This window comes from Quercus lobata, chromosome 7, assembly GCF_001633185.2.
Source record: "Quercus lobata isolate SW786 chromosome 7, ValleyOak3.0 Primary Assembly, whole genome shotgun sequence".
Lineage (NCBI taxonomy): Eukaryota > Viridiplantae > Streptophyta > Magnoliopsida > Fagales > Fagaceae > Quercus > Quercus lobata.
This window is the reverse complement of record NC_044910.1, coordinates 4264007-4283150: the sequence shown is the minus strand read 5'-3', so window position 1 is coordinate 4283150 and position 19144 is coordinate 4264007. Positions and strand designations below refer to the sequence as shown.

The following is a 19144-nucleotide window of genomic DNA, read 5'->3' as shown; positions in this document are numbered from 1 at the left end:
CGCTGTCTCCTTTTCTTTTCAGTCAACATCAGTGCTTCAAAATTTCATAAAGTAGGCCCTTTGCTTGTTTGCTTCTTTAACAATAAAACCCAAATGAAATTCAAATGCGGATTAAATTCAACCGTGGTTTTTGTTGCAAAGGAAAACTTAACGTAGCATGCCAAAAGGCCCAATACTGATGAGAGAGGAAAGTGCAACGTTTCTTCTTGGGATCACCGTTTCTTTACAGTTTGCACGCTTTGTTTATTTTCGGTCAAATCAGTGCTTCAAATTTCAAAAAGATAGGCCTTTAATTATTTTATTTTTGACAAATGAAATCAAAATGCGGACTAAATTCAAACGTGATTTTGTTTTTGTCGGCCACTTTTGAATTGTGGTTGGCCTTCAATTTTTAAGTTTTTTTTTTTTTTTTTTAATACAAAACTAAATCTTTAAGTTTATTTAGATTTTATTTCAATTTTTTAATTTTACTTTTATCCATTTCAGTCTTTTAATTTTTAAATTTATTCAATTAAAGTTTTTTCATAAACTTTTATTATATATTCTGGTTAATTTTTTAATTTTATAAATTTTTCTTCAAATTTTTTAAATTTAAAAAATTCAATTAATGATTGAAAAATATTTACAAGGTTTTTTTTTTCAAAAAATTTTAACAAAAATTAACAGAAATGTTTTAATTGAATAAATTTGAAACTTAAAGGATTGAAGTAAATAAAAGTAAAGTTAAAAGACTGAAATAAAATCTGAAGAAAATTAGAGTGTCGATTTTGCATTTTAGCTTTTTTTTTTTCTTTTTTTCTTTTTTTTTTCTCTTTATGATCAGGGTATAATTTTATGATTTTTTTTTTTTAGCAAATTACAACCTATCTACTCATGATTTGGTTTGATTAAAATTTAAGTTACCTATATGTAATTTAAAATTTGACGTTTTATCCACATGAAATTTGACTGAAATTTAAGTTATCTTCCTATAATTTGAAATCTTATTATGCAAGTATTCTATTGGATTCTTTTTTATCTTATTGGATCTTGTATTTTTTATGTTTTTGGAGGGGTGAGACATAAAAATCGAACAAAATCATATACTTAGCCTTGTTTTTATCGAAGGTAGGTTACATTGTTACAAAAATCTAACCTCAAGTAGATAAAGTGTCAAATTTCATACCATAAACAGACAACTTAAATTTTGGCCAAACTCTGTAATTTGCACCTCTTTTTTTTTTTTTTTTAATAACAAATTTCTCATGAATATGGAATGTGTCAACCGTCACCTATCATATCGTGTTTATCATTGGAGTAAGTCCTTATAGTTCACTTTCAATTTTTTATACAACATCAAGAAATGATTTTTTTTTTTTTTTTGGCATCAAGCTTAACTTAAAAATCATAACAATTAACAATTACAATAACTTGAACCAAAAACTTGCATAGAACTTCAAAGCAAAAGCATTCCCAAGAGACCTCATCCACATGCCCGCACACTTGCCCTGATTTTGGACTTGGAAAGTTTACTACTTTCTTATTTCTTTATGATCAGGCTATAATTTGATGAATTTATTCATGAATATGGACTACAGAATACATTTTCAAAAGAATTGTTACAATTTTATGAGGTTTTAATTTCGACAAATACGTCGACTTTCGTCTATTATATTGAGTTTATCATTGGAGTATGTTACAGTTGTCATTTGGTTAATTCATATTAGGAGCAATGCATGAAGAGAAAGACACTTTTCAAATCTCAAGTTCAAAGATCCTTCAGCTCACTTTAGGTGTTGTAAAGTAGCTAGGTAATTTTACATCTAACATATTTGATTATAACTCAACCATTCAAGAATCTAATATGATTCTCTCTCTATCAAACAACTTCATTCTTAAGATCATGACTAACTTATCAAGGATTCTATCATTTTCGAACATACCATTTGGCTTCATGTTTGTCATTGGATCTAAGAGGTAGTTTCTTTCTTATTTGATGATGACTCCATGTTAACAAGCCAAATCCAAGACCTCAAAGTTGCAGCCAAAGCCTTCGCCTAATTGTATCCCTCCATTCAACCTTTTCACTGAATGTGTAAGATTATTTTTCAACCAACTTGCATGCATACCCCAAGAGCAGTTACCTAAATAAAATGGAACAAAATTTATGAAAGTATGAAAATCCATAATTAATATTGGACACAAAAGATTTCAATCACTTTTCTTGTCCATGAAAAAATTTATTTATCCATCTATAATTTATTCAAGAGCTTCCACAATCAAAATTTATGCAAAGATCAAATTATTTTCAACAAAAGCAATAGCCTTCTCAGTATTTTAACATAATTTTCAAGGAAAAGCATCTAGGGAGATTTAAAGTGCTCAATCATCTTACCCAAATACTTGGCTATATTGGCACTGTCATTTGTGTGAGCTGCTAGCTATGGAATGTCTCATTTATATTTATGCTTCAATTGCTACATGAATCTTTTTTTTTTCTTAGCTACCTTTTGTCTTAATCTTGCCACTCAATTTATGATCTATTTTCATGTTGTTAAGAAGACCAAAGAAAATTGAGACATTGATACCATCAATCTCAAAGTGACACCATGCACCTGAAACCCCATATGCACAAATCCACCAAGAAAAGTGGATGCCCTTCTCATTATATGACAAAATATAAAGTCTGTATAGATATAAATGAGACAATATATTTCAAGGATACCACTAATCTAATAGAAATATGGCCCTTTATGATTGAAACTGTAACTTTCTCAAGAAAGATCAATAGGAAAGGGGTAGCAACCAAAAATTTGGTTCATTATTTTAAGTTGTAGATACTCAGCTGTGAAGTTTCTCAAATTTTCTTATACACGCAATGAGAGTACAACTAATAGAAAACAATGCACATAGAACTATCTCCATGAAAAGGTGAGGTAGAAGTGAGGCGAACAATTATTCAAAAAGCTAAATGTTTACTCCTAAAGTGACTGGCAGCATGACTTTTAAAAAATAATATTTCTCTAAGAACCTTGTAAGCTTATTAATGCTCCTTATTATAAAAAGTGACAGAAGGTTGACCTTATCCTCAATCTGGAGTAGTCATGTTCTTATCATCCTCAGTCATACAACTGCATAGAATTTCAAGGCATTCTCACCACAAGTGACCTCATCCATATGTCCAAAACGTTGCCATGATTTTGGACGTGATTGGACTTGGAAATAAAAGGTAATGTGGGCAGGTAAATGGATTTCTTCCATGCTACAAATGATAAGATACAGTTTATAACATATAAACAAGGAGGTTAAAAATGACTAGATATAGGGTGGGTTTAGATTCAACGTTTGCTGAATTCTGCGTCCACGTTTTTCCCTTTTTTTTTTTTTTTTTTTTTTTTTTTTTTTTTTTTTTTTTTTTTTTTTTTTCACTTTCACGCGTTTAAGGAGAGACAGATTTTACTGTTCAGAGACAATTTTCACTGTTCATGCACTGTTTCATCACTGTTCACGTACTGTAGCAGCACTGTTCACGCATTTAAAAATATTAAAAATGGGTCCCACAGTACTTTTCACACATTTAAAAATTATTTTGCTACAGTATTTTCAGTTTTCTGTTTTCAGTTTTCAGTTTCAGCAACAATAAGTTCAATCGAAACAGACCCATATTGTCTTCAACCTGGTGAAGAAAATTAATGAATGAGATTGGTAGAATGAGGAATGAGTTCTTGTAAGTTCTTGTGTTATTATTCATGATTTACATCTTGGAAGGTGCCACCTATCATATGATCTAAGTTCACATTGGAGGAGAAGGGCAACTACCTGAAAAATCCAAACATACAAGATGGTATTAAAGCATAAGAATATTGAGAAAGAAAATAACAAAGTACAAATAACTTAACACTCTTTTCTGGTCTACATTGAGTAAGTTGTAATAATATAGGCTCCAATGATGAAACAAACTGCAAATCCGATCAATATAGGTTAGCATACGGAGATTTGGCCACTAATAGTTGTTGGGTAAATTTTCTTTATATGGCAGAAAATGATGATGACAATGACAACTCTACAGTTGCAATTCTAGTGAATGTGTTAATGCAACTTGAACAACTAATATCAGAACCATTTAAAGTGCAAATATTCTGGACTCAGAACCAAAAGCATTACTCCAAGGCAACAACTACCGTATTAAATCTAATGTACACCCAAGAAAGGGGAAAAAGAATAAAGAAAAAGAAAATGGAAAATCCTAACATGCCAATCACTAAGTGTGATTTTACAAATTTGTGCTTATAGTATACACACAAGGTTCATTAGTACTCATTTTTTCAAATTTACTGTCATTACCATCTATGGACTAAATTGGTAGCAAGATTCTCCATCATTGACAGACAACACCAGCAAATATCCATGCTACTATCTATATTCACTAGATGCCTAATTCTAAATTGCAATCACTGCTATGGTGATGCAAGCGGTTTTAATATTCACTATTACATGTTGCTATGTACAAAGTATTTATAATTTTAGCTTAATAGTTGTAAAACGAATAGAAAACATTTATATAGAAAAAGTGAGTATCTGGAAAAACCTTACAGCAAGAACTAAAAGATAGTAGGAGCTCCTTTCCATGACAAAGAAACATCAAACAATGTGATATGGCTTGATCCTGCATTCTTGAGCATAAGATCGGAGACAGTCATATCTAGTGTCAGGATTAATTGCAAAAAGGACTTCATCTAAGAGACTATCAGGATATCAAACAATGGACTAACAACAATTCCATTATAAAAATATCTTATGAACAACTAGAAAAGTAAGAAATTTAGAATAAAAAGTTCACCAAAAGAGTGGTCTGGCCAAAATATTAGCCTTAACAAAAGCTACGCTAAACATAGCTGATAAGATAGTCTTAAAAGGCTAAACAACTGACAATTTCCAAAACCAATGGGATATCTCTATGAAAAGCCATTGCTCAAACCACCAATTTAAGCACAGTAAAATGTAAATTTAACTACTTATTGTTCAAGTAAATGTTTTCAATATCTTCTGATACTTCCTTCTTTTCATGGGAACTGTTGGTCGAGTCTTTACACCTCATAGCATATAAGATGTAATGACTTACAATATTATTATAGCAGTTTTCAAACTTTCTTCGAATAAAAAACAGGAGCGTCATCTTTTTCTTTTTTCTTTTAAAAGTGCCACCATAAATGAAGAATACAGATAAAAGTTATAAATTGTGCAAAACTAAATATGACAAATCCGTTGGTCATGGAACTCTCACATGGGACGAGAGACATGGGAGAGGGATGTGCTTAAGGTTCAACAGCCTTTGACAAAATGATAATAGCTAAAATAGGCATGAAAGTTTTGCAGAAGGATCTATAATTAGCTTTGATTATTGTGAAATCTATATATTAGAACAATCAAGGGCTTTGGGATCTATGTAAATTGACTTATCAGATTTCACAATAACAGGTTAGAAAGAAGTTCATTGTTTACCTGATTAAACCAAACTAATTCCAATTATACCTTAAACACTTCTGATCAAAAAGTTTAAGAGGATAAAATTAGGACGTACCTCAGAACTTTTGATTTGAACTTCCTTGAGTTTTTCCAGATGCCTCTCGCCCATAAAGTTCATAGATTCTACCCTGTACAGTGCAGAGTAAACCTTTTACCAAAGCTGTAATGACTCCAGACTAACCTAAAATTGAGATCAAACCAATAAACAAAGGATCATTAGTAAAATATAAAACTCTTTATATATACTGATAGGCTGTAATTCCAAATTTTCATCAAGAAACACATATCAATTGAGTACTCATAAGCGTATCAAGTGTCAACAATGAAAACCCAAGCCTTGAAAGACATAAATAATGTTAATTTTTCCCCACATCCCACATTACACAGCTCCAAAGGAATTTCTAAACCTTGAGCATGATAGTAATAACCTAGAAAGAGGACCATATTATAGATAAGAAACTTGAACATTATATTAATAATCTACAGAAAGTACCAAAAATTAAAAACCTATAGGAAGTATCCAAAGCCTTGAAAATGAAAGTAAAAAGTACCTAAATCTAGAAGTCAATAGTGTTCATTTAGTGGATTTAGCCTAATTAATATCCAAGAAGAATCAAGGTTTTTAAGTGTAAAATGAGATTAAAAAGTACAGCCTTCACACACAAAACTACATATATCTTCTCTGGTGTTCACTAAGTAAAAAAATTGAAGTTTGTTTTTTTTTTAGGATTACAATAACTATGGATTTAATAGTTAAGTGTTTGGAAAGTTTTGAAGAAGCTATGCATATGCTCACCACCAAACATGTGGCAAGCAGGAAATTTTTGCTTCATCAAATATTCACCTTTGGTAATCCTCCAAACCTCAGAGCTATAGCAAGTTTTCATGAGCTAGTAGATATCACAAGTGCATGTCGTGAGCTATAAAAAACCATTGCAATGACAACATAGATTCTCTACCAAAATCAATAGCAAGTTTCATGAGAGCCATGTATGACCTACAAGAAAGATCGACTCAATCAAGTACGCATAGGTGAGACACTAAGCTACTTTAATGGCTAATTCAATGTCTTTCTTTGTTGCTTTCACATCATCATGGATTTTTTTACATTCAAACTCTGAAATCTCACCTGGAAAAGAAATTTTAAGCTAAAGGAATCCCTTTTCCTTAGAAGAATCTTCCACGAAAACCTGACAAAACTTCAAAAACAAGAGGCATCAATTATAGTCAAAATTGTGTGAAACTCAGCAAACAATGGAGGCCAAATTTACAAGCAACTTATACACAATACTCACCAATATCTCCTTGGCATTGTCATCTTGATTTAGAACAATCTTCAGTATTTAGTCCTCTTTGGGCATTAAGGCCACTCAGTAGATATGAGAACTTTGGGTGTTTAAAATACCAAATTTTCAAAACAGATTGACATTTGGAACCAACAATTGATGGCTAAAGCAAACTTCTAGGTAGTATTCCACTTCCATAAAATTAAAATTTTCACATTGTTGGCTTACCAAATATTCTAATGCTATTAGTTATTTTACATCACATGAAAATAATTTCAAACTTCAATTTTTTTTCAATTAAATGATAAAGCACAACAAATAATTTCATTTGAATAACTCCAATAACCAAGAAGCAGAGACAAACAATCAATAACACACACATGACTCAAGTTACTAAAACATTGTGCAAATTAGATAATACATGAATTACAATTGAAATCATAAAATAAATACACATCACTCCATTAATCATTACAAACACTAAATGCACACCACAATATTATTAAAATTATTTACAATACAAGAGAAGGCTGAGACTTTCTGTGCTGCATGTTATGGTTGAATTGATAAGCTGCAATGTTTTGAAGCATGGAATCATTAGATGAGTATAAATTGAAGAAAATCCACTGGTACTAAGAAATGTAAATCCAATGCAATCATTCACTAGATTGAACATTGAAAATTAAAAATTAAAAAAAAAATCTTACCAGTGGCAATTTTAAGCACAAGGAACATCCTTTTCTGAGAGAACAATCTCCCAAGAACATCTGTCAATTTAGAAACAAGAAGAATCAAATATATTTAAAATAATGTCAATTTCACAAAAATATAGATTTCATACTTCCTTGATAATATGACTTTATAATTGCAATTTACACACGGGTCAGGTTTTATATTTTTGCATCGCATCTACTCTTAATAAGAAAATAAAGGCCAAGTAAGCTCATTAACACCATGTTCAGTTCACTTTTAGAGAGAGGAAATGAAAAGATTACAAGATTTTAAAATTTTCTCCCACCAAAGACAAGAATAGAGTTCATAATTTGTTTACTCTTTTATTCTCCATAGACTCAATCTTTAAAACCAAAAAACAAGGTGAAAATTATCTTTTTCATTCCATAACATACTCTTGGTTATACTAAATGGGAAGTTGTTTATACTCTTGTCGATGAAAAATAATGAGTTCAATATTTTTGGTTAGTTGTTGTTTATTGTGATTTAATTCCATAAACAATCAGACTTTTAGGTTAGTAAGATAGAAAAACAGAGCATATGTAGAAGAGAAGAGGAAGAAAGATTTAGCCATTACCTAATCAAAACTGAATTTGACCATCTTGCCCCAATCTTTGCTGACCTCTCGCTCATAATCTCTCCTCAATTCGAGACAACCAAAAATATCCAGTTCTCTTAGGGCAGTGAGGCGATCCATCCCTTCTGGCAGAGACGATAATTTTCCGCAACTCCAAATCTGAAGCTTGCGAAGAGAACTAAGATCGGGAAGCCACTCCGGCAATACCGCCAAGTTCTGACAACAAGAAATATGTAAAAACTGTAGAGTGTTGGCAGATCCTTTAAGCCCTTGGGGCAAACTCACTAATTGTGGCAATCCCCAAATATAGAGTGTTCGAAGCCTTGTCGGGTAGTCAACCCCTTCCATTAATTTAAGTTTTTCACAATTTCTAATATCCAGATATTCCAACGCGGTTAGGTGTTTCATACCTTGCGGCAAAGATATCAGGCTTTTACAATTTTTGAAGCCCAAGAGGCGAAGGGCAATGAGGCGTTGGATTCCTTCGTTAAAACACTCTAGTCTAGGACATTTGTAAAAGTACAAAAATCGAAGAGAAGGCATGCACTCGATTCCGTTGGTGGGTAAACGCGTTTGTTTTGTGGTTATTCCAAAATATCTTAGGCTAACCATCTTTCTTATATCCCTTGGCAACTCTTCAATCTCTTCACACCCAAATAATACCAAAGTTTCCAAATTTTGTAGATCGCAAATGAAGTCCGGCAATTTCTTTATTTTCTTATTTCCACGTAAGTTGAGATATCTCAAATGCTTCAAAGTACTAATTGAGCTTGACAACGTTTCCAACGTTGAATATCTTAAATTTAGCAATCGTAGGTGCTTAAACCTTGAGATGCATGTTTCCACCAAAGATTCATTAATATTCATAGAATCAAATTGGCCGCAGTCATGAAATGAGAAATTAATAGTCCGCATCTTGTTACTCAACTTGTGTAAAAAAGTTATTGTTGCATCAACACCCCACTTATGGTCCAAAACTGAAATGTGTCTAGCCTTTTCAAATTTGTTGGTCTTATTAGTGTCTTCAATTAAGCAATAATCATTTTGTGCAACATATGATGAAAGATCATGTAACAAATCATGCATTTTAAATGACCAATAAAAATTGCCTTCATTATTAACTTCTTGAAAGAAAGATCTTGATAACAACTCTTTTAAATATTGTTGTCCAATATCTTCCATCTCTTCATCACTTGCATTGGACTTTTTGAGGAGCCCATTTGCCATCCAACACCGAATTAACTCTCCATCATAATATCTAAAATCCTTTGGATACAATGAGCAATAAGCAAAACATTGTTTCAAGTACGATGGCAATTTATTGTAACTCAATCTTAATGCCGGGAAAATGTCATTTTCCTTTTGCTCCAGTTTCCATATCTCATTATCCCTTATAGAGATCCAATCACGCTCCTCAGTTTTAGAATAAAGTAAGCTCCCTAAAGTCTTCACAGCCAAAGGAACGCCGTTGCATTTTTCCACTACTTGTTTTCCAATATCTACTAGTTTTGGATACTGCTCATGCTCTCCTTCATTGAATGCGCATCTTATGAACAAGGACAAACAATCCTTGTCTGGAAGACCTTTTAGGCCATGGATTGGTCCGGGAGCCATGTTTGAGGCAACTTTTTGACTACGTGTAGTGATGAGAATTTTACTTCCTTGTTCTCCTATTAACAAATTCTTAAGGCCAATCCATTTGTTACGATCCTCATTCCAGACATCATCCAAAACGATAAAATATCTTTTTTCCTTTAAAATACTTCTTAAACTAGCTTGCACTAAATCCATACTCATATTCTCACTACTTCCACCACCTGCAGACTTTAGGATTTCTTTTGCTAATTTTAAAACGCTAAAGTCTTCTGAAACACACACCCATATTCTGGAGTTAAAATTTGTAACTATCCTTTCATCATTATACACCCACTGAGCAAGTGTGGTCTTGCCCAGACCTCCGATTCCCACTATAAAAATCACAGAAACATTACTATTGTTCCCTGGGTGCATCAAAAGATCTATAATCTTTTGCTTGTCATCAACCCTCCCAATAACATCAGAATCAGGAACAAAGGAGTGGGTCATCTCCCTCTCCCTGTGCACATTATTTTGATCTTCAGACCGCTCCTCAAGATAAAATAGAGCTCTACTCTTTGCTAGCTCTTCCAAACTCTCTCTTATCCCCTTGATTTTATGACTCATTTCATAACTGAAGCCAAGCGGGTTAAAAGAAGAATAAGAAATGGAGTCAAGTACCTGATTGCTAGTGTTTCCATATTTTTTCACCACATGCCTCCGCAGAGTTTCACACTCGAACTCATCCAGCACGTCTGTTGCTTCATGAAAGACATCTTTGAGTTGCCCCAACCAAACAGTCAGGCCTCGGTTTTTCACTTGCTTCTCCTCAGCATCGAGCAGCACAGCTTGGATGATGGACATGGTGAGCTCAAGCTTTTTCATCTCTTCGGAAATGCCCCCTGCCGAGCAAAACTCTTGGAAAGCATGGGTCCCTATCTTGTCAATGAAGTTTGATGCAATGGAATAGACCAACTCCGTCATGTTCTTTGAGGTGGAGGAAGAGAGGAGTTACGGTTGCTTGTGACTTTGTTAAATGAGAAAGTTGGTTTTGCAGTGGTACTGGTTTGAACAAATATTTTGTTGCAAAGGATAACTTAGGCGAACAAAGGCTCCTAGGAGCATCTCTACCAGCTTCTTTCAATTTTTGCCTATTCGAAGGGTCAACATTTCATTTTATTTTTTACTTACCTTTTTTTTTTAATAAATTCTTTATCATCCTCTTTATTTTATTTAAATATTATTTTTTCATTCTTTTTTAATATTTCTTTTTCAATCTCCTACCATTCATCTAATTTTAAAGAAAATGGTTACATTCTTAACATTTTACGATATTTTCACAATAAATCATATGTGATAAATTATTATTGATTTCAATTTAAATATATTACTTAAATATTTTTTCATCAGTATTAGTTAATAACAACTCACCACTTAAAATTTATTATAAAAATATTGTAAAAATATTGTAATAGCATTTCTCAATTTTAATCTTTTATTCTTTATTTTATTTCCCCATTTTTTTGTTTTTTTTCATCCACACGTTTCTTTTCTTTTCCATTTTCTTTTTTCCTCTTTTTTTTTCTCCTCCACACCTTTCCCTTATCTCTATCTTCACTTTTCTTTTTTCCTTTCTTCTGCTGGAGCTCTATCTTCAGTTCTCTTTCTTTTTTGTTTTCTTTTCTAGCATTTCGTCCCTTCACTTTTCTTTTTTCTTTTTTTCTCTAGCACTTCATCTACTCCAGAGCATTCAAAAAGCTCTCTCTCTCTCACACACAAATAGGTCCGATGGGTCCCTTTTTTCTCCTCCCACCACTACATGTCCTCCCCACCGAGGTTCAGATGGTCCCTTTTTTTCTTTTTCTTTTTGTTCTAATTTGATTAGTTTTAAAATTGTGATTTGAGTTTGTATTTTGATTGTGAGCTCCGTCAATATTGTGCTTCTACATTTTTTTTTTTTCTGGTTTGACTAGTTTTATTTTATTGTTCAAATTTCATTAGGCTTATGAGAAAGATTTTTTTGTGTTTCAAATCTTTCGATTGGGTTTTTGTTTTGATTGTGGTACATTTTAGTTTGTAACCATTGAGATAGAGAAGTACGAGAGAGTGAAGATTGAAGAACCAAAGAGAAAAGGGATGAGAGAGAAAGGATTATTTTTTTATTTAACCGGTATTATTTTAAGGAGAAATATTCTTTGTATAAGCTATAGTAGCTATCCAAGCCTGGAGAGTTACTGTAGCAAATCTATAAAAAAAAAATTAGAAATAAAAAAAAATTAGAGATAGAGAGGCTGTTGGAGGTCTTTTTGGTGTGAACAGTAACTTTTTTCTCCAAAATTTAGAGATAGTGAGCTTGCTGGAGAGATCTCTAGCAGAATCTTCACATCTTTGTACCATTTGGAGAATACTTTTACATTTTAGTTACTCATTTTTTTAAATACACTTCCAACAGATTTTCTATTCCATTCTTTATCTCATTTAAATATTATTTCTTTATTCATTATTTATTTTTTTTAACAACTACACATCTTTCAACATTTTTTTATTCAAGACCTAATTATTATAATAGAAAAAAGTATTTAAAGAGTGAACAGCAACCCATCAGACTTGATGATGAGCTACTGTTCATGAGCCAAAAAAAACCTCCAAAGAGACTATTGGAGACCTTTTTTGTGTTTCACTTTCTATTATATAGAGAATTTTGGGTTTACATAGATCATTGGAGATGCTCTAAAGAGAGGAAAGTGCAAAGTTTACTACTTTCTCTTTCCTTTATAATTTGATGATATTTTTTTTTCTCACGAACATAGAATACGTTTTTAAAAGATTTGTTTGTTTAGATAGTTTATTTAGTTTTTTGTTTGAAAATTTTTATTTAAAGCATTTTAATGTATATTAGTACTTTGAAAAAGTTAAAAATAGAAGAGGAAATTTTTAAAAACTGTAAATAAAAGCTAAACCAAAGTAGAAAACTGCCTTACGAACTAATGCCAAATACGCATAAATTTATGATTAAATATTATTTTTAACTTTTTCTTCCTCTAAGCAAAATAAATATTAAGGAAATATTAATAGATGTTCTAAGTATATTAGTTTAGGTTATACTTGTTAAAAAGTTTTATGAAAAAAAATATATATTTAATTTTTTTGACAATTTTTTATATCTTTTATAAAAATTATGTCAATTTTTTTAAAATAATTTATTAACAATTAATCTAAAACACCTATTTATATTTTTCATAAAAATTGTATTAAATTTTTTTTAAAATAATTTATTAACAATTTTTTTAAAATAATTTATTAATAATTACCACGATAACATTACCTTAAATATTATGATTTTGTAAGAGAGAGAAAATCACAATAATTTCACCAATGCACAACATTATGATTAACTTTTTCTTGCACTGACCACGTGAACTGATGCACAATATTATGACTTACTTTTCCTTACACAAAAGTAGAGGTTTTTTGGAAATTTCTTACATGAATTTTTCATAAAAATTGTATTAAATTTTTTTTAAAAAATTTATTAACAATTACCACGATAACATTACCTTAAATATAATGATTTTGTAAGAGAGAGAAAATCACAATAATTTCACCAATGCACAACATTATGATTAACTTTTTCTTGCACTAAGCACGTGAACCGATGCACAATATTATGACTTACTTTTCCTTACACAAAAGTAGAGGTTTTTTGGAAATTTCTTACATGAAACGCCCGTGACAGCCAAAGCCAAGTTACGTCGAAATGAGAAGTTCTGGTGTCACTAACTAGTACACAATTTTGTGCACAACTCACCACACTAGTGTGGCACCATAATTTTTCATAACGAAACCCACGTGTTGCACTCTACTCCTGACATTGACAAGCCTCTCTCTCTCTCTCTCAAATTATTGAACTCGAAAAATATGAGCCAAAGCTATTCACAAAGGCTAATAAAAAGCAATATATATAAGAACAACTTTTGGATTTTTTTTTTTTTTTTTAATTTGTCGTCAAAAAGCATATAAAAAGAAATTATAATTTTTTGGTTTGTCCCCTTTTTTTTTTAAATGCGGAAAGTGTTGAGTCTTTTGCCTGAATATTGTAAAAAATGAAGTTTATTTGTGATATGGACACAATTCACACTTATTTGAAAAAATGAGGAGAAAAACGAATTTCGGGAATACTACTGCTGAAATTTTGAGAAAAAGTAAGAAAGATAAGAGAGAATTGATATAACAGAAGGGAGAAGGAGAGAAAAAACAATTTCGACAATGGTATTGCCAAAATATATGCCCAAATTTTTCTCCATCTGACTTGCCCGAAACACCAACTGACCTGACTGAATAAGAGGAGAGAAGAGAGAGAAAAAAATGAATTATGGCAGTAGAATTGCCAAAATAGGAGGACAGAGGAGAGAGAAAAAAAATAAATTGTGGCTGTAGGGCCAAGTTTTTCAGGCCAAGCCCAAAATGCATAGGACATTAAGCCAGTGAGTCCGGTACAATGAATTTGTAGAGAGTGGGCCAAAGAGCTAAGCTTTAGTGCATGGACAACGGCTATCACGGTGTTCTTCAAGGACTGAGTTTTCTAGGGGGGATTGCTCCTCGGCACGGTCCGGGGAGCTTTTTCTAGTGCCTCTGGTGTGATGAGAGGTCTCCGCCTCGCCCTTCTGTTTCTCTTTACTCCCTTTTTGTAGTAGTTTCCTTCCTCCTGAATGAATCCTTAGGGTAAGTACTTGTTCCATCAACTCCTCCCTCCAGTTGTTGGGAGTGGTTGTAGGGACAGAAAAGTATGGCCGTGTCAGGCAGAAGGTATTGAATGCAGTAATGGCAGCCTTTCCCTTAGACACTTCCGTTTTCTCTGTTGTCCTTTTATGCTTTAGTGCTTTCCCTACTCTGTGGAACGATCTGGAGTGTCACTGCTAGTGGCAGGTTACCTCTTTTTTCCTCGGCTATATCCATGCCGAGGAGGATTTTCCCCATGGCCGAGGAGGGGCTTTCCCTTCCCATGACCGAAAAGGGTTTTTTCCTTAGGCTGGGTCTCTGGCCCAGTGTAGATATTGACATGGACCTATTAGTCTTTTACCCCCCCCCCCACAATAGCCCCTCAAAATCTTGCTGTCCGACTCCTCGGACGGAAATGAGGATTTTGATGACATCGGGCATTTGTTACGGCTTGCCAAGTCTTGCCCTCCATTAATGCCAGAGTCTCTTCGTTTGCCTAAGGCGCGTTCCTAGCTGTAAGACATTCTTTTAGTCTATCCAAGCCACGTTCTTGTCGTTTTGGTACACGAGGCACGCTTTAATTAGGGCCCTTTCATGAGGTGACATAAATCCAACGGCTAAAGACTACTTTGGAATTTGAGAGAGAATTATCTCGTTTGTAATTCCTTCTTGGAGATTTGGGGCGAATTGATTGCCTCCAGATTTGTCCCCTATATAAGACGCGCGGTGGGAGATCGTCCCCCTTTATTTGCAAACCCTTGAGTTTTTCAGGTTTCTAACTCTCCAAGTGTTCCCAAAGCCCCCACTATAAGAGTGACTGAGATTTAGGGAATGAAATGATCATGGTTAGAGTGAGGGTGAAGGAACAGAACCCTCTTCAGAAGTCTTGGGTATCTTCGAGATTCATAATGGCCCAGTCAGGGCAAAGGAGGCAAAGGTTGAAGATATTTCTCCCCCTCGACTGGACAAGAAAGGAGTCTCTCTTCCTTCAGCCAAAACCCGAAGCAGGTGTAGATCACATCAGATTTTTGGTGCAACAGCACTGGGATTTTCATTCAACGCCATGTGCCACGCATGTGAGGGTTTGGGCCTCCCATTTCTGGTACCATCTATACTTGCTCGTTGCTGCTAGAGCGATACTTGCTCGATTGCTGCTAGAGCAAGTATGGAGATTTTGGCGTCTCTGCTTCTTCTTCTCTTCCATCGCCAGTACCATCCAAACTTGCTAGATTGCTGCTAAAACAAGGTTGTGGATCGGGCGCCTCCGCTTTTTCTTCTCTTCCACCACCGGTGCCATCCGTACTTGCACTATTGCTATTGGAGCTGGATTGAGGATTCACCGTTTTCGTGTACCCCTTTTTAATTTTTTATAGTTAACTTCTGATATAGGCTTGTCTAAGCCCTTTTATGTACATTGTACTATTTCTTTATCTAATAAAAGATGATTTTATCTCATTTTGCATATCCTTTCTTTTTTGCAATAATTATTTTGTGAATGGATGTGATGGTGTCTTTTCTTCCGAATGGTACTTAGAACCGATGTCATTGCCAGTAAAGAGTTATCATTTTGAATTTATCAAAATTGACGGGCACAACAATGTCGAATTTAAGTAGGTTAACTATATAAGACTAACCGAGATAATAGCCGCATGCTCTGTACTACGAACGGGGTGGACGCCCGAGGACGTGTAACCTAAAATAAACTATCCGAGGGGGTCACCGGGTATTAGGGTTCTTTTCCACGTTTCCGACGATATTCACAGTTTTAACTCGCTTTAGGCATTTGGTCCGAGGACCGAGGCATGACTGTACCTAATCTAAACACTTAGAAAGGCACAATTGTGTGTTAGTTTCCATAAAACCGGAGGTCCGAGGACCATGCAGGACCTTCATTCCGCCTAGGACTTAGACCTTTCTTGAAGTAACTAGTTCCTCATAGGTTTGCGTCTGAGGACCATGCAAGACCTTAGTTCTGTCCAGCACTTAGGCTCTTGGAATGACTAATTTCTCCATAAATTTGAGTCCGAAGACCATGTAAGACCTTGGTTCTGTCTAACACTTAGGCTTTTGGAGTGACTAGTTTTCCCATAGATTTGAGTCCAAGGACCATGCAAGACCTTGGTTCTGTCTAGTACTTAGACTTTTGGAGTGACTAGTTTCTCCATAGGTTTGAGTCCGAGGACCATGCAAGACCTTGGTTCCGTCTGGCACTTACGCTTTTGGAGTGACTAGTTCCCCTATAGGTTTGAGTTCGAGGACCATACAAGACCTTGGTTCTGTCTCGCACTTACGCTTTTGGAGTGACTAGTTTCCGCATAGGTTTAAGTCCAAGAACCATGCAAGTCCTTGGTTTTATCTCGTACTTACGCTTTTGGAGTGACTAGTTTTCCCATAGGTTTGAGTTCAAGGACCATGCAAGACCTTAGCTCTATCGAGCACTTAGACTTTTGGAGTGACTAGTTTCCCTATAGGTTTGAGTCTGAGACCCATGCAAGACCTTGGTTCTGTCTAGCACTTACGCTGTTGGAGTGACTAGTTTCCCCATAGGTTTGAGTCCGAGGACCATGTAAGACCTTAGTTCTGTCTAGCACTTACGCTTTTGGAGTGACTAGTTTCCCCCTAAGTTTGAGTCTGAGGATCATACAAGACCTTGGTTCTGTCTAGCACTTACGCTTTTGGAGTGACTAATTTCCTCATAGGTTTGAGTCTGAGGACTATGCAAGACCTTAGTTCTGTCTAGCACTTATGCTTTTGGAGTGACTAGCTTTCCCAAAGGTTTGAGTCCGAGGACCATGTAAGACATTGGTTCTGTCTAGCACTTATGCTCTTGGAGTGACTAGTTTCCCTATAGGTTTGAGTTTGAAAACCATGCAAGACCTTGGTTCTATCTAGCACTTAGGCTTTTGGAGTGACTAGTTTCCCCATAGGTTTGAGTCCGAGGACCATGCAAGACCTTGGTTCTGTCTAGCACTTAGGCTTTTGGAGTGACTAGTTTCCCTATAGGTTTGAGTCCGAGGACCATGTAAGACCTTGGTTCTGTCTATCACTTAGGTTTTTGGAGTGACTAGTTTCCCCATAGGTGACCATGCAAGACCTTGGTTCTGTCTAGCATTTAGGCTTTTGGAGTGACTAGTTTCCCTATAGGTTTGAGTCTGAGGACCATGCAAGACCTTGGTTCTGTCTAGCACTTAGACTTTTGAAGTGACTAGTTTCCCTATAGGTTTGAGTCCGAGGACCATGTAAGACCTTAGTTCTGTCTAACATTTATGCTCTTGGAGAGTTGTTGTGCGTGTTAATTTCTTCAAAGCTAGAGGTCAGAGTACCCGACATAGCTAAGGTTCCGTTTAATCGCTTCAAAAGATTCCGACTTGGCCCTCGGCTTCCCCCTCCAAAGGGAGTTCAATGAACCAGACCGTTAGGCTCGCGAGAATTAGCCCCTTGACAAGTGCATGGGGGCACACATCTGACGTCAGAAGTCCCTTGAACTGCACTCCATTTAGTGATCCTTCCCGCGTAACGAACATTTCGAAGTGTGGACCTAAGCGAAGGCTAAGCTACGACCATGACGATGTGCTATTGGAAATGATGGGGGCTTTTGCGTAGCTTGCAGCACCGCCAAAGTGGTCCTTTCGAGGGATGCTTGCCGGTAGGAGCTCGGCCGTGATTGACCGTCGTATTCGCCAATTTTCAGGCCAAACTCAAAATGCATGGGACATTAAGCCAGTGAGCCCGGTACAATGAATTTATAGAGAATGGGTCATAGAGCTAGGCTTTAGTGCATGGACAACGGTCATCATGGTGTTCTTCAAGGATTGAGTTTTCCAGGGGGGATTGCTCCTCGGTACGGTCCGGGAAGCTTTTTCTGGTGCCTCTGGTGTGATGAGGGTCTCTGCCCCGCCTTTCTGTTTCTCTTTACTCCCTTTTTATAGTAGTTTTCTTCCTCCTGAATGGGGTCCCTAGGGTAGGTACTTGCCCTATCAGCCCTTCCCTCCAGTTGTTGGGAGTGGTTGTAGGGACAGAGAAGTATGGCCGTGTCAGGCACAAGACATTGAATGCAATAATGACAGCCTTTCCCTTAGATACTCTCGTTTTCTCCATTGTCCTTTTCTGCTTTAGTACTTTCCCTACTCTATGGAATGATCTAGAGTGTTACTACTAGTGGCAGGTTGCCTCTTTTGTTCTCAGCTATATCCATACCGAGGAGGATTCTCCCCATGGCCGAGAAGGGGTTTTTTCCTTGGGCTGGGCCTCTGGCCTAGTGTAAACATTGACATGGACCTATTAGTCTTTTACCCCCCCCCCCCCAACAGTGGCAATAGAATTGCTGAAGTTGGAAGAGAGGAGAGAAAAAAAATTGTATTTTGGCAATCTCATTGCCAAAAAAGAGAGGAAAAAAATTTGAATTGTGGTACTAATTTTTTTTTTTTTTTTGGGATTGTGTCAATTAAAATGCCGAAATTGGAGAGGAGAAAAAAAAGAAAAAGAAAAAGGAAAACACTTTATATTTTGGTAGTGCCAAAGCCGAAATAAGAGGGAAATATAATTATATAACCATTGTAAGGGTGATAGGCCTAGGAATCCATATCTATGTATATATTGGGCCAGGGGCCCAATCCGAGGATAGGTGAACACTTTCATAAGGATCCTTGTTAATAAGTGAAGAAATGAAATCAGATTAAAGCCATCTAGAAGGGTGATCCGAGGAAGAATGCTTCCTCGGCTAAGCAAAACTGAAGTCAGAGAGTGTGGT

General features: G+C 35.2%; 1 protein-coding gene and 1 long non-coding RNA gene across 23 annotated transcripts in view; both read right to left on the bottom strand.

Annotated features, from left to right (window-relative positions):
- Positions 1-19144, bottom strand: part of LOC115953481 (putative disease resistance protein RGA3) — a 106706-nt gene that overhangs the window by 22523 nt on the left and 65039 nt on the right. For 12 of the 22 annotated variants that reach the window (XM_031071151.1, XM_031071149.1, XM_031071148.1 and 9 more), the window contains exons 1-2: positions 8101-10807; positions 7499-7558 (exon numbers count right to left, since the gene is read on the bottom strand). In XM_031071151.1, coding sequence (XP_030927011.1) covers positions 8101-10659 — 2559 coding nt within the window. In that variant the 5' untranslated portion in view covers positions 10660-10807 and the 3' untranslated portion in view covers positions 7499-7558. The other 10 variants (XM_031071145.1, XM_031071147.1, XM_031071143.1 and 7 more) reach the window with 10 other exon arrangements.
- Positions 1742-3191, bottom strand: LOC115953483. Its single transcript, XR_004083739.1, has 2 exons — positions 3061-3191; positions 1742-2123 (listed from the first exon to the last, which is right to left on the bottom strand). It is a non-coding gene; the product is annotated as an uncharacterized LOC115953483 (long non-coding RNA).